General features: G+C 36.1%; 1 protein-coding gene across 1 annotated transcript; it reads left to right on the forward strand.

Moving 5' to 3' along the window:
• The first annotated feature begins 3,087 nt into the window (after positions 1–3,087).
• Positions 3,088–14,162, forward strand: LOC119780692 (angiotensin II receptor-associated protein). The gene is made up of 5 exons (XM_038280807.1): positions 3,088–3,243; positions 3,958–3,992; positions 4,158–4,266; positions 8,871–9,066; positions 12,091–14,162. The coding sequence occupies exons 1-5, from the start codon at positions 3,217–3,219 to the stop codon at positions 12,213–12,215; spliced, it is 492 nt and encodes a 163-aa protein (XP_038136735.1). The 5' UTR covers positions 3,088–3,216; the 3' UTR covers positions 12,216–14,162.
• Positions 14,163–19,870: the final 5,708 nt, after the last annotated feature.

Here is a 19,870-nt window from a genome sequence, read left to right on the forward strand (position 1 = left end):
TACTACGTTCCAAGACATTTTTAGTATTAATTTTTTTCTTTTCTTTCACAATAAGTCAAGCTGGAAGTGCGTGCAAAAACAAAATCACCTGTTACCACCCACGGCCTTTGTTGGAAATTATTATATATATTTTTTTTTGGAACAGAAGGCTGCAACACTGTGGAAAGAACATACAACTGCCTTTCATAAATGCTTTTCATCCAACATCACTGAGCTCCAGCTGTTTTGCAAGGAAGAATGGGCAAAAATTTCTGTTTCTCGATGTGCAAAACTTATAGAAACATACCCTAAGTGACTTGCAGTGTAATCGCAGCAAAAGGTGACACTACAAAAGTATTAACTAAAGGGTGTTGAATAATTTTGCACACCCAGTTTTTTATATTTGTTACAAAATGTTTGCGTCCTGAAATGTGGCAAACACATGAAAAGTTGAATACTATATCTAATTAGGTGATTGCTGAAGGAGTTGTTTGCCAAGGATTTATTTAGGTTAATCAGATTGACACATTACCATGTTTTACTTTACTTCTATTTTGATATTAGTTACTTTGGCATCACCTATGAAAAAAAATACTTTAATAGTCGAAAAAAATACAAGGGTGGATTGGGGATTCATATCTCTACATGGCAGTGGAAAATCGTGAGCAAGCAAGCAGTTGAACGTTATGTAGTCAAAGGTCTACAGTCTTCAATTAAAACACAATAACCCCAATTAATGTCATTAATTATCATTAATAATTAATGATAAAGACAACTTATTATTAAGTGATTTAATTATCTTTTTTACTTGCAATTGATAAACTTTGCTTTATTTTAAAAGCTGTTTCTTTAAGCATTTTTTTACCAGCTAAAGATGATTTAATGTATACTTAGGTAAAACAGAGAGAGTAAATATATTTCCTTTTTACGGGTAACTGCTCACCTTAAGTTACATTCAAAATGGTTTATGTGTATTGACAATTTAAGTAAGAATTTGAAATGTTTTTTTTTTTTTTTTTATACAACTTTAAGTTTTACCTAATTTAATAATTTATTGTTGTTAATTAAACTAAACAAAAAGGTCTGCTGTCATCCAGTGGCGGTTATCATAATTTGCATTACTCATTCCCAAAAAAAGCTAAAACTCTAATTCTGACTTTTTAAGTAATTTTCACAGCAGGAATATTCTACTTTTGTATTCAATGTGGTTTAAAATAGAAATCATGAGTCATAAACTGTTAGGGTGTCAGCGATGACCTGGGCCCTGGGGTCACAATGGATGCTGCAGAGACCATCTGTCATCCTTGCTGCACACAAAGAATCAACTCAGTTAAGGTAAACAGGACAGAGGCAGCAACCTTAGGGCAGATTGTGACTACAGGAAAAAGGTCAATAGAAGTGCAAAACATATTAGCATTTCAAATGTTTTATTGCTGATGTCCAGATTATTTATGTTAGGTTCAGGGTCAATCATTTCCACCAGTCACCTGTTAAAACGGACAATGTTACAATTTGCAAATATGGCACACCATTATGTGGCATTTTATTTTTAAAAAATTTAAATATTACTTTAAATGTGGTGATTCTTATTCATGATCTTTTTTAATAAATAAATGTGCAATGATGTAGTAAAATAAAAAGCCGCCGTGTAATATAGCGTATCGACAATAATGTAGATATCGTTGAAAAGATTAAACTTTACAGGATTCAGATTCATTGTGAACTGAGGCCAAGTTCATGTAGAAAGGGGAAAACAAGATCTTGACATATTTTTATCAGTTTTGCAAAAGAAAATTTAGTTTTATCTATTTTTATTTTAGCACAGCTAAAGGCAGCTTTTCTGCAGAGACAGAGGAAGAGGTCCAACAGGTTAAACATACAGCCAGAGCCAGAATGGAAGGATTTACTCCACGCATTTTCCAGGCCTACACCATGTTAGCCAATCATATCAGAGGAATATTATTAGTATTAGTAAATATGGAAATGGTAATATCCGTTGCAATAAATTTATTTCCTGCCACTTTCTTCCTTCTGCTCTTCCATTAACTCTGAAGCCTTTAGCATATTTGGCACTGTAATTTCTGTCAGATGACAGCTTCCACAGCAGTAAGGCATCATCGCACAAGCTAAATATGGCTGCAAGAGAGTGTGTGGCATTTATACTAGAAAATTATTTGTGATATTAACATTTTGCACAATGATATTCTTATAATGACTTATTGTAACTGTCACATGCTATGAAGCTACCGCCAATTTTGTTTTAAATGCATATTTATGTTAAATCTTGAAAATGCTGAAAATAAAATATATTTTCATCCATTTCCCAACTAGAAACTGCTCTTTGTTGGTCTAACACATAAATGTCCAATTAAACAGAATTTTTTTTTTTTTTTGTTTGTTTTTTTTTTGCATTCAGTCTACAAATGTCCATGGGTTTTAAGCATGTGTTTAAATTCAGCAAATTGCTTTGCTCACACCATTAAAATAGCATTGTTTCCTTTTTTAATATGTCAATGTCATCCCCTGTACATTTGACTAAGTTACTTCCTGTTCAGGCTTCACACCAGGCCTAATTACCTAATTAGCAAACCTGAACAACATATTTCATTAAAGTCCTCTGTATAAACACCTATAGCATTTATGTTTAATTTGCTGAAGCCTGTATTCTGCAAAAATGTAGAAGACTTTGTAAAAACCGTAGAAATGTGATTAGTCATTGTGAAGCTTCCAAGGAGTAGATGTAGTTGTTCCTTTTTTTCAATTTCAACATTAAAGCTCCAGTCAATGATTTTATGAGTTGATTGAAAGTTAAATGCTATCATGTTGTGATCTAACATAGAAGCTGCAAAAAACAGTAGGCTAAAACATTAACCAGCTAGAAAGATACATGTTTCCATTTGTCATTTTAACTTTTAGCTTCTACAGACATGCCAGATTCCTGATAATTTGTGACGAGCCCCTTCAAGAGACAGAAGTAGAGCTGTGACTGATGCTGATTCTCCTTAGGTCTACAGTGGAGGCAGCAGGAACAGGAGGGGAAGGTATCACATGGGAAACAGTCAGGCTGCTGTCACATGGCTTCTGTTTGCAACTTCAGTTGAAGTGGAGGAGGGGTTTACACAGAAGTTTGTGTAAGAGGAAGAACTGCAGCATTTTTCATGAGGCCTTTCAACAAGTTCAAACCGTGAAGCAGAAAGCAGGGAGGTGCTGCATTTGCCTAGAAAATTAACAAAAGCTATGGAAATCCCAGCAATAAACTTAAAGGTGAGTTTGCACATAATTGTCAATCATTTATTTCATTCACAGCTTGATTTTTGGGTATGTTTAATCCAACGACTGAAGTTAAATTTTTAATGTTTGATCGTTCTCACTGGTAGTTCTCTGTGTGGCAATTACTATCCTCCGATTTAGACACTGGTCACCGGCTGTAAAGTGTTTTGTTTGGCAAGGAAAGAATCATTAGGGAAAAATGAGACACTAACAACACCTCTTATATTTTCACTGGCAGATATTTTGATCCTTGCGTGAAGCAGTGGCCAAGGTAGAAAGAAACGTGAATATGATGATATTAAAGCTCTCAAGAAGAGGAATTTAATTTCATTATTTATTTTTTTCTTAATCTCTCAAAAATAATCAAACTTGACAAAAAAAAAGAAAAAATACACAGACTGACCCAGATACACTTGATCCACATTTCCCATTTAGTCCTGGAATTTCTGGCTTGTTGTTTTACTTTCCATAGCTGAATATGTATTTAGTTTTGCTTTTAAACTTTATAAGTGTGTTTTGTTGCTTATTAAATTTGTTAAAATATTTTTATTATCTTAATTTGCATTACCCTAACCCTAATGCCCCTGCTTTTTTAAATTTTGTTTTCTTTTTTTTTATTAAAATTTAACTTCAAATAGTCTTTCCACTGAAAATTGTTTAAATGCCAAAAATTACTTATTAATTTTGTGATGATCTTCTATGCTGTAGGCAATAGTGCTGGCACACTGGCTGCTCACTATGTGGTGAGTGTGAACTTTTTTTTTCATCATACACCTGAGGAATTTCTCTCGTCTGAACACACAGACACAACTGCTCTCTTGTCTTATGCTTGATCTTACTCCTACCCTACTTTCTTGTGTGCAAATAACTTATAAAGATCATCCTTTATAAAATGTCTCTTCTTTCAGGGGAAGCATGGGTATTCTTCCACCATCCTATGCATGGGGAAACTTTAGTGTTTTAGCAGTTGGAGTGTGGGCAATTGCACAGAGGGACTCCATTGATGCTGTTCTCATGGTGAGTTTTTAGCTCTATTCTGTTGTTTTCTGAGAGTCGTCTTATTGTCATGTGACACAGATTTCTAACTACATACGCAGCTCTACACAGACACACAAACCTGTCTGTCTAAATATTCATGTAGCAAAAGAAGAACTTTCACTTTCAACTTTCACTCATGTTACTCGCTGACTAAAAGTAAAGTTTCTACCCTTTTGGGGCGGGTTGCAGAACTTTTTCAAGTAGTCATGAAAAGTAAGGAATGTGGACATGATTTAATGTTTCTTTTAGTCAATGGCAAATTGATTCTTGTCAGAGGAGAACTATAACAAATGTGGCATTTTAGTGAGTGAAATTTCTTCTGAAAAACAACTATTTATTTTATTTTTTTATTTCTTATTTTACCAAAATTATTCAGGCAAGGCATGTTTATTTCTATTGCCCAATTCAGTACAAGGAGAATTCAAACAGCTTTACATGAATTAGACAATAAAATAGAAGATGCATAAAAGCAGAGTAAAAGCAAATAAAGATAAATATATGATAAACGCAGATAGTATAACAATTGGACCACAAACTTAGACAGCTAATATCTCAGTTAACAGTTTAATACTCAGAAGCAGTTCTAAATAAATGGGTTTTTTACTGTGACTTAGAAGAACTCAGGCTTTCAGCACTTTTACATTCTTCTGGAAGATTGTTCCAGATAAGTGGAGCATAGGGACTGAATGCTGCTTCTCCGTGTTTTATTTTTTATTTTTACCAGGTGCAAAGAGTAGGTTTGAACTAGAAGACCTGAGTGGTCTGAGGGGTTGATACACTAACAATAATTCTGTTATGTATTGAGGTGCTGATCAATGAGCTATAGACTAACAGAGCTACAGGGAGCCAGTGTGAAGACTTCAAAAGTGGGCTGTTGAGCTCTACTTTTTTATTTCTAGTGAGAACACTGGCACCAGTGTTTTGGATCAGCTGTAGCAGTATGATTGACTTTCTAAGCAAACCTATTAAGACACTGTTGCAGTAATCAATTCTACAACAGATAAATGCATGAATAAGGGCAAAGATTGTTTTGTTTCTTCCCTATCTGAAACATTACAACCTCATCATGAAAAGTAATATCGAACATCTGTGCTTCAGAGATTTAAGTGAAATTTAAGGAGAAAAGGAATTACCATCTGGTGAATTCATCTGTAAGAGTTAGGATTTTTTTTTAAATCTTAAATGAAATTTGTGAAACTTTTTAAAAGCAGGGGGAACCATATGATGTACAATCTGTAAACTGAATGCATTGAAGTATAAAGCTGTTTGTTTAAAAAGGGATATCTTAATAACAATCACCGGTTCTAGGGCCTTATACTGAATCACAAATGAATATCCTGTGGGTGGAGATGCTACATACCGTAAATTACTATTCCTTTTTTTTTTTTTATTAGGTTTGCAGCGAGTTCATAGAAAATTCCCTAGGGAAATAATGTCCAAATAAAGGCACTTGTGCTTTAATTGTTATGTGATTGAATTATAGTTGATTATTGTATGAATAATCTACTGAAACTTATAATTAGTCTTTATTAATAATTTATTTTGTTCTCATTCTTCATAAAGTGACTTTCTAATAATGCATTAAAAAGAAAACAAAGACAAAGCAATCTTTAAACAAAGCTAAACAACTGTATTGTACTAGTTACATAGGGGTGACATGGGAATCCAGTACATGTTAAATATATTTTCTTAAGTGATTTGAATTAGATGTTTATCTAGTTTATTCCTCAGGATCATGATGAAATCAATCTTGTGGCCTAATTTATATTCTAATCTGTTAATCTGGGGGGGAAAAAAGGGCAGCAATGGGTAGGGTCTCAGAATGACCTAGATCCACCAGCTTCTAACACCAGACCTGCCACAAAAGAACGAAGTGAGCTTGTTTCTGTGGTTCCACAATTGACCTTGTCCCATTCATTCAACCAACTGGACTTCTGCTCATGTGGTCCAATCCTCCTGACTCTTGGCTTGGTTGATTTAAAAGGGGAAGGAAATACACCAGCAGGTGACCCTGAGAGTGACAAGCTTTAACTTGAATGTTACTATGATTTCCTCTCTTTGTATTCGAAAAGAAATGCTGGCTATGAATAGAAATTTTCTTAATTTTCAACTAATAGCGTCATGATGTGCCACCTTAAACTGGTGGAGGGGTTTCAGTGCCTGGATGACCCCAGAAGTTATGTTGTCAGGGACTTCCCTTGGGTAACAGGTCAGACAAAGAACAGTTCACAAAGAGCGGTGCAAAGAGAATAGGAAAACAGTAGGAGGCAAAGGCAACCCAATCCATGTGAGCTTAGACTGTCTCTGGGGACGTGGAATGTCACCTCGGAGGGGAGCGGACTTGAGCTTGTGCTGGAGGTAGACCGATACCGGCTAAAAGTAGTTGGGCTCTCATCTAAGCATAGCATGGGCTCTGGAACCTTAAAAGAGGCTGGGCACTCTTTTACTTTGGAGTGGGCTGATTGGGACTACTGGTCTCCCCCCAGCTAAACTATGTCAGAGTATACCCCAGTGGACAAGAGGGTCACATATCTTCGCCTTCGGCTAGGGTCCCTGACTATTGTTTCAGCCAATGGGTCAAACGGAAGTACGGAGTACCTGGCCTCCTTGGCATTACTAGGGGGATGTTGGATAGAGCCCCTCCCGGAAATTCCATCATTCCCCTCAGAGACTTCAATGCCCATGTGGGAAACAACAGTAAAACTTGGAGGTGCGTGATTGGGAGGAACGGACCCCCAGCTCTTAAACCGAGTGGGGTTTGATTAATATTTCATTATGGACAATCTGTGCAATTCACAGATTGTCCATAATGAACACCAAGATCAAGCATAAGGATGTCCATCGATACACCAGGACACCCTAGGCCGGAGGTCAATGATCGAATCTGTAGTTGTATCTTCTGACCTTCAGCAGCATGTGTAGGAAAATCAGTTGAAGAGAAGGCTGGAGCTACCACCAACAACCACTAGAGACATTAAGTCTGAGTGGGCCAATCACTCTGCCTCTTTTGTCGATGCAGAATCCCTGAACTCGCTGGTGGACACCAGCAATAGTGATACCGTCAAGCTGAAGAAGGAGTCCTATTGAGTATGGTTGGCTAGTTTGACTGTTGAGGCAGCAACCAGGTATTGTGAGGCCAAGCGTACGACTGCCCAGGCGGTTGCGAAGGCAAGATCATGGGCATGGGAGGAGTTTGGAGAGGCCATGAAAGAGACTCTGAAAGAGGACATTGTTGGATGGTGGAATGAATTTTCAGAATCTCTTCATAATGACAGATGAGCCATCCATGGTGGGAGAAGAGACAGAGTGCTCAGGGCTGGATTTGTTCATAACCCAAGCTGAAGTCACCAAGGTGGTCAAAAAAACTCCATGGTGGCAAGGCTTCTGGGGTGGATGGGATGGCCATGGAATAATGGATCAGCTCCACACCCTTTGCAGGGTGCTCAAGGGTTAATGGGAGTTTGCCCAACCAGTCCACATGTGCTTTGTGGCCTGGAGAAGGCCTTTGACCAAGTCCCTCGTGGCACTTGTGGCAGGAGTAAGGAGTTGGGGGGCCCTCTACTAGGCCATCCAGGCTCTGTTGAAGCAGAGCAGGAGCCTGGTCCGTATTTCTGGCATTAAGTCGGGCTTGTTCCCGGGGCTTGTTGGACTCTGACAGGGCTGACCTCTGTTATTGGACCTGTTAATAACTTTTATTGACAGTTTTTTTTTTTTTTTATGGACAGGATCTGATTCAGGGACCAGCGAACTTCGTCCCTTGCACCGCTATTTGTAATGAGGAGAGAAATGAGCAAAAAGGCAAAGCTCTTGATTTACCAGTCGGTCTTTTTTCCTACCCTCACCTATGGTCATGAAATCTAAGTCTTGACCAAAAGAACGAGAACCAGGATACAATCAGCTGAAATTGTCTTTCTCCGCAGGGAGGCTGGGAACTCCCTTAGAGATGGGGTGAGAAGTTTGGTCATTCAGAAAGGGGTCGGAGAAGATCCCCTTTTCCTCCACATCAAAAGAGGTCTGTTAAGGTGGCTCAGACATCTTTTTTGGATGCCCCCTGAACGCCTACCTTGGGAGGTGTTCGAAAGGAGGCCTAGGGGAAGACCCAGGAACCGCTGGAGGGACTATCACTCTCGGCTGGCCTGGAAGCGCCTCAGACCCCAGCAGAGCTGGAGGAGGTGTCTGCAGAGAGGGAAGTCTGGAAGTCTCTACTGAGAATGCTGCCCCCATGACCCTGTCCTGGATGAAGTGGTAGATGACGACTAAGAGTACTTTAACATTACAACCTCAGACCATAGAAGACGAATGAAGGACCCCCAAAAAAAGGGTCTTAAAATTTTCTAATACTCACTGTATTAGAAAAGCTCCGCCCCCATGGAGGTCTTGCACAGTGCAATAAACAATATCTCACTTTTAAAGAAAAAACATACTTTGCCATTAGAGTGAAATAAAGTGTAAAATCTCTACATCCCTTCTTCAGAATTAATAACACCTAAAATAGAAAGATAGTGTAGCTTTCAGTAATTTGAAAAGTATTTTAAGGAGTTCATTCATTAACATACTTTGTTCTTTTTATCCTGTTGCTATAGTTCCTCACGGGAATGGCTGTAACGATATTGACTGACATCATCCATTTTGGGATCTGGTATCCGCACACACCTTTTCAGGGAGTACAAAGTTTCACTGCAGGAATGGCTATCCTCAGCCTGCTGCTTAAACCTGTTTCCTGCTTCTTCGTCTATCAAATGTACCGTGAACGAGGAGGAGATTACAATGTCAACTTTGGTAAGTGACATCGTTTGCATAAAATATATTGACAAAAAAAAAAAAAAAACTTGCAGACTTTTGAGAATGAATACTGTAAAGGCATATGACATAGACAACATGTAATATATTTCTGGACATATTTTTATTTATTTATTTTGCATTGTTTGAAATGTACAACTTTAGCTCCAATCTTTCTGATCCCATTTAATGTTCTGTACTTTTTTGTTTTGTTTTTCAAGTGCTACGAACTGGGGAAACTTTGTTCTAAACAACTTGCAGATGATTCCACAGCTTGCTTATTAGTTACAGTCGCATGACCTTTTTCTTTGCAGTGAGATATCCATGCTGCAGTTAGACTGTTTCAAAAAACCCATTTATTTCTTTAAAGATCTATGTCATTTTGACCATAGTATTATGCTTCATGGGCATATATGTTAAAGCTGTTTTATGGTTTGATGTGAACTATCTCCATTATTAATGCGCTGACAAAAATAGCTAAGCCTCGATTCACAGAAAATATGATAATGACAACAAATAGGAATGTCTGTCATTGTTGGGTAAATTAGTTTCTCATTGCTGACAAGGAAGCAGATGAGTAACTTTGAGTAATGTCAATCTAATCTACTTCTTGAAGCCATTGATTTTTGGGCTTAACATCTCTCAAATGAGAGCATTTCCATTAAAAACTCTGTAAGCCATGATGCATGTTGGCTACTTAAAATCTTATATCTGTCGCATTTATTTAACAGTGAAAGTATTCAATCTTTCTTTACTAGAGAGATTTGAGCCTGGCTTCATGGGGAGAATAGATGAATTGTAATAAAAGAAAAAAACAGGAAGTTGGGGTTGTGGTGCTAATTGTTCAGCAATGCGATTTAAAACGGCATTTGATGAAACTCATGTCTTTGCTCTCTGAAAGATAATTGAATATTGATGAACCCGGACTCTTTATGGTTTTACTTTGCACAGCAGGAACACCCATTAGACTTTGTTGTGACTGATGAAAGCAGCTAATGTTACCCTCTCAGACTGTGAATAGTTTAATTGCTGTCTGATTGCATTGTGAGCCCTATACCGCTGAGCGTGATGGAAACCAGACAATTGGGCGATAGGAAATGGGCTGTTGAATTGGCCTGCTGGCACTCTCTGAATTTTGATTGCATATCAAGTTCATCTTTTCAAGTTCTTACCAAATTCAAAAGCCAGAAATGTGACCAATTTGATCTCAGCTGAATGTCCAATCAATGATTTGCTGCCCTAACCAAACAGAAAGGAACAGAGTAGGCAAATGTAGTCATATTTTATGACAAAGTTATAAAGCACCTTTATCCGATGACTGCTAAAGTGTGCTTGAACAGGATAATGAATTTGAGCCATATTCACTTAGGGATCAGCTCACTTTTGATGTCAATGGTTTGTATAGTACTGCATTTGAGTTACTTTGAGGGGGACAGTAATTTACAATGTTATAAAAGCTGTGCATTTACTACTTTGCATAAAAAGTGTCACATCTTTAGCATTGTTCCATAAAAAGATATGATAAAAGATTTACGATAACTTGAGTGGTGTTACTTGAGGGGTGTTACTCAATACTCTATTTTTAAGACAATGTATTCAAGAAAAATCAGAAACAGAAATGAGAGAATCAGAGAGCTTAGTAGCTTGATTACCTTTTTACTTGTTAGTAAGTTATTCCTTGGTTCGTTTTCACAACTGGAGTCCTTGTGGTTCTGTTCTGTTTTCTTGCATGTTATTCAATATTTTGTTGCACTGTTTGGTTTCTTTTTTAATCATCATGTACAATTATTATATATTTTCTCCCTGCACACATTTTTACCACTGATCTCTTCTCTCTTAGACTTAGAGACCTCTGTGGACAGTCGATGTACTACAGACAGTGCAGACAGTGCCTTTTTTGGCCGTCGCTACTGATTCCTGGCCTCTTCCTTTTCTATCATCTCTCTTTCCAAATCATCCCATTCCATACCCTTTCACCCCAAGAAGTAAGATTGCTAATCAGCTGGCTGGACATAAGATACTCTTTCTTTCCCAACTATTGTTATTTACATTCTTCCCCAACAATTCTGTGCATTTGTATGTAATTTATGTAAATGTTCTCTTATTACCTGATCTCTCAGAGATATCTCTACCTGTTTCACAAAAGCTTCATTTTTTTAATCTAAACATCCATCTGAAGCGCATTCTAGAAAAAGGTAAACAATTGGTTTATAGTACTGACTTTTTTGGTGTTATATTTCTGATGTATTTCTGTGAGGACAGTCTGAGCAAATTTCATCATCAGCATTTCCTCATTACCATCCCATTCTTTCATCCCTGGTTGTTTGCATGCTGTATTTTTATGTTTATTGTGTATTCTTTGCAAGTGTGCATGTCCTGCGTCTTTTATCTGAGCTTTTAGTCTCCAGATACCTCATTTATCTCGGTGTATTCTGTTTTTCATGTTAAGCATTGCTCAATGATGCTTCCCTTTTTAAAATAGGGCAGATTTATAGTTAGCATAGGCATAGTTTATATGTTTTGTTATTCCAGCCTTATGGTTTTATATTATGCTTCTATACTATCCCTCAAAAAAAAAAAAAATTAACCTCTTGTTTGATTATAATTCAAATATTTAGGTTTGCTTACATGTGTTTTAGTCTTCCACAAAAATGTCATGGGTATCCTGGCCATTGTAAATAACAATACTGAATCTCAGGCCTTAGAGTGCTAAAGTGGTTACTTTCCTGAAAATAACCACATGTATTTTTTATTTTATTTTTTTAGTTTGAAAGTAGAACAAAAAACTAAATTGATCTGTCAATCTGTTCCTGATATTCCTAATATTCTTCCAAGTGCTATATTTCTTGTAAAAAAACAACAACAACAAAAAACTTTCTCTTAGTCTGCTTCCAATATAATCTGTTTATCAAGAGGCAACAGGCTGCAATCATCAAGCTATAAATAAAGTGTAATACATTGCAAGGCATGATTAAGCATTATGGTATTTTCATGATGACTGACAGTTGCTGTATCTCTCTGCAGGTTTTCCTTCTTTATCTCGAAACAGAGATGCTTATCAGTCCATTGACCAGCAGGATGAGTCTTCCAGTCCATCAAATCCTTTCAACCAGGCTCAAGACACCAAACTAGGGGTCCGCACTTACTGAACATTGCACATCAGTAAAGATGTTAGCTTTTTTCTTTTTTTTTTTTTTTTAAAGCAGTACTACAGCCATAAAGATCATTTTTAAAAGGTCATTGCTGGCCGTTTAGCAAGACCAAGGAAAATAGATCCTCTCAGCTTTCACTGAAAAGCAGTTTTTCTTTTTTTTTTTTTTTAAGTTGAGGCTTTGAAAGAAAAAAATGATTTGCGCTGCAGTTGCACAGACTGATTATATTCAGAAAACACACCATGGGTCACTGTAATGCTAAGATGCAGCTCTGATTCTTCTAGCAGAACAGTGCTTTAAGAAAAGCAAGTTGTTTTAAAAAATGTGGTGTTTGTAAACATTAAAACTGAGATGTTTCTCTCTGTTGCATTACTTTTTACATGTTCTCATTTCCATATGGTAGAACAGGTCCAAAAAATGTTTTTTTTTTTTTTTTTTATACCAAATTGTTTAGTCAGTTTTGTTACGAGAAACCTTTTGTTTAAAAATGTATGTTGTACCGACACAAAATATAGCATTCAACTTAAAATTTAACAGAAATGTTCTCAAAAGTAAAATTTCTGTTTTCTAATAACCAATCCAGCTGTGTCTTGGAGTCAGATAAGCTAAATTTGTTTTGTATGCTTAGTAACCAAGAAACAGCAGTATTGGCACAACTGCAAAAACAACCTAACATTGATTATTGGCAAGAAGGCTCGTTTTATAGACCTAAGCCTGGTAATTAGATTTTAATTATACATAGTCTTTTAACAGTGAAGGGTTTTGTTAACCAACTTCAACATGCTTTGAGATGTAGCTTTATTTAAGAGCATATATACTCCAGGCAGAACTATTTTGATTTATTCAGTGTTTTTTTTTGTTTTTTTTACCTCTGGAATATTATACACAAATTACTCAGCAGTAAAAAGAAACAATACATTGTTGCATTACTTTGGTTTTTACTTTTAGTTCTCTTCTTTGTCATAAGTTCTCCTTTTGAAAGCCTAACGATCTGTGCCGTGGAATTGATATTATGTAACTATGCTGGTCACGTTGTCTGTGTGTAAAAATGGTCAACCTCTACTAAACCAAGTTATACCTTCCTAACATGATTTATCAAATGAATGTGTACCAGCATCTAAGTAAAGAAATACTACATATCAATCCTTGTTTTTGTTTTTTTACCATACCATGTATTATACCTGATAGAATGCAAAGAAAAAGTGTTTGACCCGAAACAGGTTTTCTTTTGTTTCTTTTCTCTAAGCCCTAAATGAAAATAAATAAGAGTATATATGGAAACAAGAAAAAAAAAACACAAAACACTTATAAGACAAAATTAATTGGATCAGGAACACTGGCCATAGCTGAAACAACTTAGAGGGGTTCAGATTATCTTGTTTTTTTCGCTATGACCTTGTGGATCAGATGTCAACTTTTAGAGAAGCCTAAATTATTTAGAAAGTGTTTTTGTTAACTTTATCAAGTCTTTTGAAAAAGTGTACAACTACAGTTGGAAGCGTTGAAGTGTAAGAATACTGCAAGATGCTCGTAGTTTTACTGGATTGTATGAAGCTGTTTTGTCTGCAGTTGGCACAGAACTATGAATAAGATTTACCTGCCGAATTCTTTTTTAAGTTGTTTAATAAAAATTGTTAAATTATTGGACCGTGATCAGCATTTTTCCTATAGCTGCTTAGACCTTGCATATTCTACTTAAAATGTATCCAACTTTGTTGATATTTTTTTCTTGTAAATTCTCATAAGCTAAAGTACTATTGTTTATATTTTCTCTAATGAAGCCTCATGTATCTTTGCATTTAAATATTTTTACATTTCATGGTTTCTTCTCACCCTGCTGTTCCCACAAATCCTTGTGTTGTATGCCTTTGATTTATACTGCCAGACAACACATTAATCTGTGTGTTTTTGTTTTGAAAAAAAAAAAGAAAAAACAGCTTTTCACACCCTGTTTCTCCTACAAGAACTATCACACCTTCCCTCTGTAGCAATTTTCCTTTCCAAACCATTCTGAAGCTTAGCTCACGACTGGCATGGAAACAATGGAAATACTGAAAGGGATATGAGAAGCATGGCTTTTATTTCTCACAAAGGGTGAATGTGCTAATTTGACAAACGATGTAATTTCACATTTATCACACCTCAGAAGAAAGTGAAAATTCCTCAATGATTATAAGATTTATTACACACTGACTGTAATATCACAAAAGATTTTGGAAGAGAAAAATTCTCCTTATCTGTTAGGAAATTGCACTGTTTTCTGGGCCTTCCTGGAAAATAAAAATGGAGGATGATGTAGGCACTAGTCCTCAACTAATCTAAAATAAACTGTGATTTAGAATTATTATATACAACTATTTTTTGTATGAAACCTATGGACGTGTCTCCTAGAAATAAATTGCTATTAACAGTTTCTCTTCAATTTTTCTTCAGATTTGTCAAATGTCTTTTTAATTGGAAATGAAAGAATCAACCAATCTAAGTTACAGTAATTTACAAGATTTGTTTTACTATTAACATTAATTAAATACATGCACATTTTTTGGTAGTCATATGATGTACATTGTCTAAAACTATCAGCAGGATATGAGCCGCAAACTTTGAAGGTTGCAGAAATAACGATAACTAAGAAGACAAAACTGCAACCAAGACTTTTAGCAAATAATAGACTTTTTTAATGCAAATAGTTCTAAAATTCAGGAAAAAAATTTGCTTCAACTGTTCCACTGATCACCTGCAAAAAATTTGCTTGTTTAAAGAAATTCAGTTAGGATATAAGTCTCAACAAATTACAAAAGGCTTGTAGTAATGTATTGATAGCTACTGGTAGTAAACCTGTTTACTTGTGTTGTTAGCCCTAAGTGCTGATTCTGATACAACCAAATATAGACTTTAAAGTTTTTATGGTATTATTAAAAAGTGCCTCGGCCTTATGGTTGAATTGAATTTGTTTAAATGAATGTAGATGTATCCCACAAACCACAGTGAGTTAGTTGTCCCAATACTTTTTAACTTTCATATGCTTACACATTGGGTCCTCAACATATATATTTTTATTTTTGTGCCATCTAGGTACAATTAAATGTCTCCATTCAATAAATGCCTGGATGTTCCATTCAAAATCCCATTCAAACAAAGGTTGCTGTTAGAACTGAGCATTTATGTACAAACATGTTATGTTAATAACTAGAAACCATTTTTGATCAAGATTTGTTTTTTAGCTTGGATGTAAAACGAGTTATTTGAGCTACCTTCTATTGGCTTTAAATCAAAAGCATGATTTCTCAAGATCTTTTAAAAAAACTTGTTAATACATTTGTTTCATATAGGCTTGAGTATTGTAACTCCTTTTTTACTAAGTTGCTACAAAGTTAGTCCTCATCTCAAAGATATTGTTAAACCTTTTTGTCATAAATGAACTCTTCCTTGTGTTCTTAAACCAGAAAAGGGGACAGAACCTCCACCTATCAGATACCTCTTATGTGAAATAAGCTGCCAGCTTGGATTTAAAAAGCTGAGGCCCTTTCAACATTCCAGCTGAAGCTGAACACTTTTTTTTAGACAGAAATATTGATAGATTTTCTTTATTTGCTTTAGGCACACTGTAATATTTTTTTGTTGTTTCTTACACGTGGTCTTCAAGACACATTTTGTAAGTTTTTAGATAAAAACATATTTGAAATAGTCCTTTTATTTGTCCCTTTCTGACCTAAACATTGTTTGATGAGCAGACTGCCACCTCAGTAGCACATCACCGATGTATCTATAAGCCCGTAACCTATTTTTCTTGACTTACTTTGGGTTGGAAGTTTCCATGCTGTTGGGTCAAAGTGAGATCAAGCACATCCATGTTAAATGGGTCTGACCTACCAAACAATCAAAACATTATATTCAGAAGTGACTGGCATTCAGCTCAACCAATATCAGGTTAACAATGCCTAAGTGCCTAAAAAAACTATAATTTTTTGTATCTTTTGAAGCACAATAAAGAGTATTGTTTTAGTATCTGTCTTTTCTATTGTGTAATTAGTAGTGAAGCAATATTAATGTCTCATTTATGAAAAGATTGATGCTGTGAAATTGAGCAGAAAAAAAAGACAGGGTTAAAGGTGGACAGGGGCACTAAGGCAATGGGGGGGGAAAAGGCAGCAGCTCAACAAGCTGTTGATTAATAAGGAGCTGCTGGGCTGCCTCCCCTGGGTCTTCCATGCATATGTGCACAGCTTTGAAACATCCTCAGGCTCAGACCTGCGATTTTCTCCAAGTCAAGGACACATTTACTCAATAAAGTAAAAGGAACTCAATTTGTCAGCTTCGTTATTGTATGGGAGGTGATAATTTCCAGAGAGGGTTGAGAGAGACGACTGCATTGGACTCGGGTCTCCAGTTTCAACAAAATGAAGACAGATATATTGGTGAATGTATCTCTAAATCTGAGTCCCAAAAAAATAAAATAATTTTACTTGGCAGAAAACCACAACATATGCACTGTGAGTATTTTGTGACCTTCTTCAACTTGCCATCATGTTGTTCTGCCTTATCCTCTTCAGAGTGATCCGAACATCAATCATGGAGCTAGTCTTAATTCACTTTTTATGTTCCCAATTGTCCCTTCAAAAGTCTTCTGTTTTTTTATTTTTGATTCTAAAAGAAAAACAAATGGGTAAAAAATGAAGCACGCCTGATGCTCATGAGATATTTCAAATTTCATCTATAAATTCATACATCACATAAATCCAAATATATGCTTTACTTAATTATTTTTCAAGAGTAGCAAGAAAGGATGATCACACTACGGTAGGAATAACTGAGTTACTATTTCTTTAGCTTAAATAATTTTAAATTCATTCCAGGGCAGCAAATACTGGGGAAAAATCGAATATTTTGACTTATGAAGTCATTCCCTCGCTGGGTTGTACAGTTTCCTAGGAGAAAGTCATGTTATTGGGATGAGGGGTTAATATATAAATATGAGTTTCATGCCTTGTTGTGATGGAAATGATATTATGTACCTCTGATGCTCAATAAAAAAAAAAGAAAAAAGAAAAAGTCAAGCTTGTAAATTCACAGAGATTAAAAAAGTGTTCACATTTGAAAATAATTTGGGGAATTACATTTTTATGCCTCAAGCATCTTGGTTTCCTGAAAAGGACACTAAACCCTTGGCCTTTTCTACACCAAAACCTCGCTCATCTGCTATCAGCGATAATGGAATCAAAATTGATTCCAACTGACCTTCCAGTCTTCAATTTCCAGGGGAGAGCGAGGTCAGTGATTCTCCCCCTATTTAGAGAGAAAAGATTGGTTTTATTGTCGGCAAACTAAAAGAAGCATAGAAGAAATAAGAAGCAGACGTATTTTCTGTCAAAGATGTTTTTGCGATGAAAAAGAGACAGGATGGTTTTTGAATGGGAAATCAGTTACTGTAAACATTTCAATCTTCTATTAGTCTTCAGTGAAAATCAATATGAAATTAGCATTCGTGTAAAAATAACTATTAAATTCATATGATATTGAGTAATACAGTTATGAGAAAACCACTTTAATACCTTGGCTCTACCTTGGCCAAACTGTGGCTCTACTTTTCTTATACCTCATCCCAAATACTATTTTCTGCATCTATTCCTTAGACTGCCGGAGGACATAGGGACCCCTTTTCATCATTCCATCTCTATTCTCCCTTTCTGTAGTATATGTTAGTTCAATCTCCAATTTATGCTCCCACTGCTTTTTCTCATCATACTGTAGTAGCTTAATTTAGTCTGTTCCTGTTTGGCTGTGACACCATCCTGGAGAGAGGTGTCAGCTGTGCAGCTGCCATCAATGACTTTGGTCTGTTTGTCTTGCTTTCTTTCATTTTTTTTGGTTGTTTTTTCCTTTTTACATCTTTGCAAGTGAATTCATATATATATATAAGAACATAATTGTGTACATATGTACATATTCACTGTTATTTAACCCCCCCCCCCCCCCCCCCCCCCCACACACACACACACACACAAATACGGTAATTACAGAAATACAGAAAAAAAAAACAGGGGAAAAAAACAACAACAATAAACAGTAATTAATCCCTACCCATTTAACCCACCTCCCTGTGTTTCCCTCCCATATTCTGAACTGCATGATTCCGTTCCAATCCTTCTCATACCACTCAATCACACGCACACACACACCACATCTACACCCACATCACATTTTTCAGGATCTGACAACTTCCATTTCCAACATTTTAAATGTTGCAGTTACGGTAAGGCGAAGCCCTGCATAATAGTTTTAGCTGAATTCTCTCCAATGTAATGTAACAGGGGGACGCGAATTTCGAAAAAGTCTTTTATATATTCCTCAGAGGACATAAGTAAGTCTTTCCAAAGGAAACATTTTCAGTACATTATTTAAGCACTTGGAATCTGTTAGTGTAGCTTAGCCAGTATTGTAAAATAGTTCATCTAGGACTATACGCTAATAATAATATTAGTGTATAATATTATGATGAATGTAACCCCAAAATACATTGCAGAGGACCAGGCTTTACATTTGTTTTTACAATTTTGCACTGAGCCTGTTTCTGCTAGAGGTTTCTTCCTGTTAAAAGGTAGTTTTCCTCTCCACTGTCGCTACAAGCATTTTTGGTGTGGGGGATTGCTTTAAGTCAATGGGTTGATGCAATCAGCTGGTTTTCCTTAGATATAAAACTTTGAACCAATAAGACTTTATGATCCGGTTGAATTGTTTCTGTTAAGTGCCTTGAGGAGGCATGTGTTGTGAATTTGTGCTATATAAATAAACTGAATTGAATATACGTGCCTATGAAGTACTTTGTTTAGTGCATCTGTTCAGGTGCTTTTAACACAATCAATAAATCAGCCACTAACAGGACAATACTTGAATGTATCTAAGCATCTAGATGTGTTAGAGATGGCATCCTTATATTCAAAAGAATATCTGAACAGCAAATAAAGGAGATTTAAGTTTCTTAAAGTCATCTGGTTGCTAATGCATGTCTAAGTAGCTCAAAAACTCCACATTAATTTAAGCCAGACTATTTATTGGGGTTTACAAAGTAAATATGGAAAGCCCCAGAATGACAGTAGTGCTGATGAAAATGAGTTGTTGTTGTCAGACGTGACTGGAGAATGAGTTTGAGATGAAAGGAAGGCAAAAGAAGTTCAAACAACCCCTTTTTTATAACAAAGGTTTGAGGAATATCATCTCAGAATGCAAAACATGTTCAACCTTGAAGGAGATTTGCAATGACCGACAGGGGCCCACACCGTTTGTCACTGCTTTCAGATAACAACAGAACAATGAGATTGAAATGCACTATGGCTCCCCAAAACTAGAAATTATTGTTTGTTTGGATGGGTTTCAATTTCACCTGGAGTATTTAGGTGGTAGGGTCAGAATTTGGTTTAAAAACCAAGTTCAAAGTTTATTGAACACACCATATTGGATCCCACTCTTTCCATGTCTCATTTTTACAGATTACTTTGCGGATGTAGTGGAACAAGAGATTGCTAACATGGACATGTGATGCTCTCATATCTGTATGAGCAAAAATCTCTTTGGTTTTAAACACCTTGTGAATTTTACTTCTAAAAGAATTAAGGCAGAATGTAAAGGAAAAAAGGTCCAAACCAATCTTAGGGAGG

Source organism: Cyprinodon tularosa, unplaced genomic scaffold (assembly GCF_016077235.1).
Source record: "Cyprinodon tularosa strain WSP-4 unplaced genomic scaffold, ASM1607723v1 ctg165, whole genome shotgun sequence".
NCBI classification, from domain to species: domain Eukaryota; kingdom Metazoa; phylum Chordata; class Actinopteri; order Cyprinodontiformes; family Cyprinodontidae; genus Cyprinodon; species Cyprinodon tularosa.

Bases quoted from the DNA above. Each gene is read 5' to 3' on its own strand.
- LOC119780692 (XM_038280807.1), top strand. From the start codon at position 3,217: ATGGAAATCCCAGCAATAAACTTAAAG. The intron at 4,267-8,870 runs GTGAGTTTTTAG...CTGTTGCTATAG, and splicing joins CCATTGATGCTGTTCTCATG to TTCCTCACGGGAATGGCTGT. The intron at 9,067-12,090 runs GTAAGTGACATC...ATCTCTCTGCAG, and splicing joins AGATTACAATGTCAACTTTG to GTTTTCCTTCTTTATCTCGA.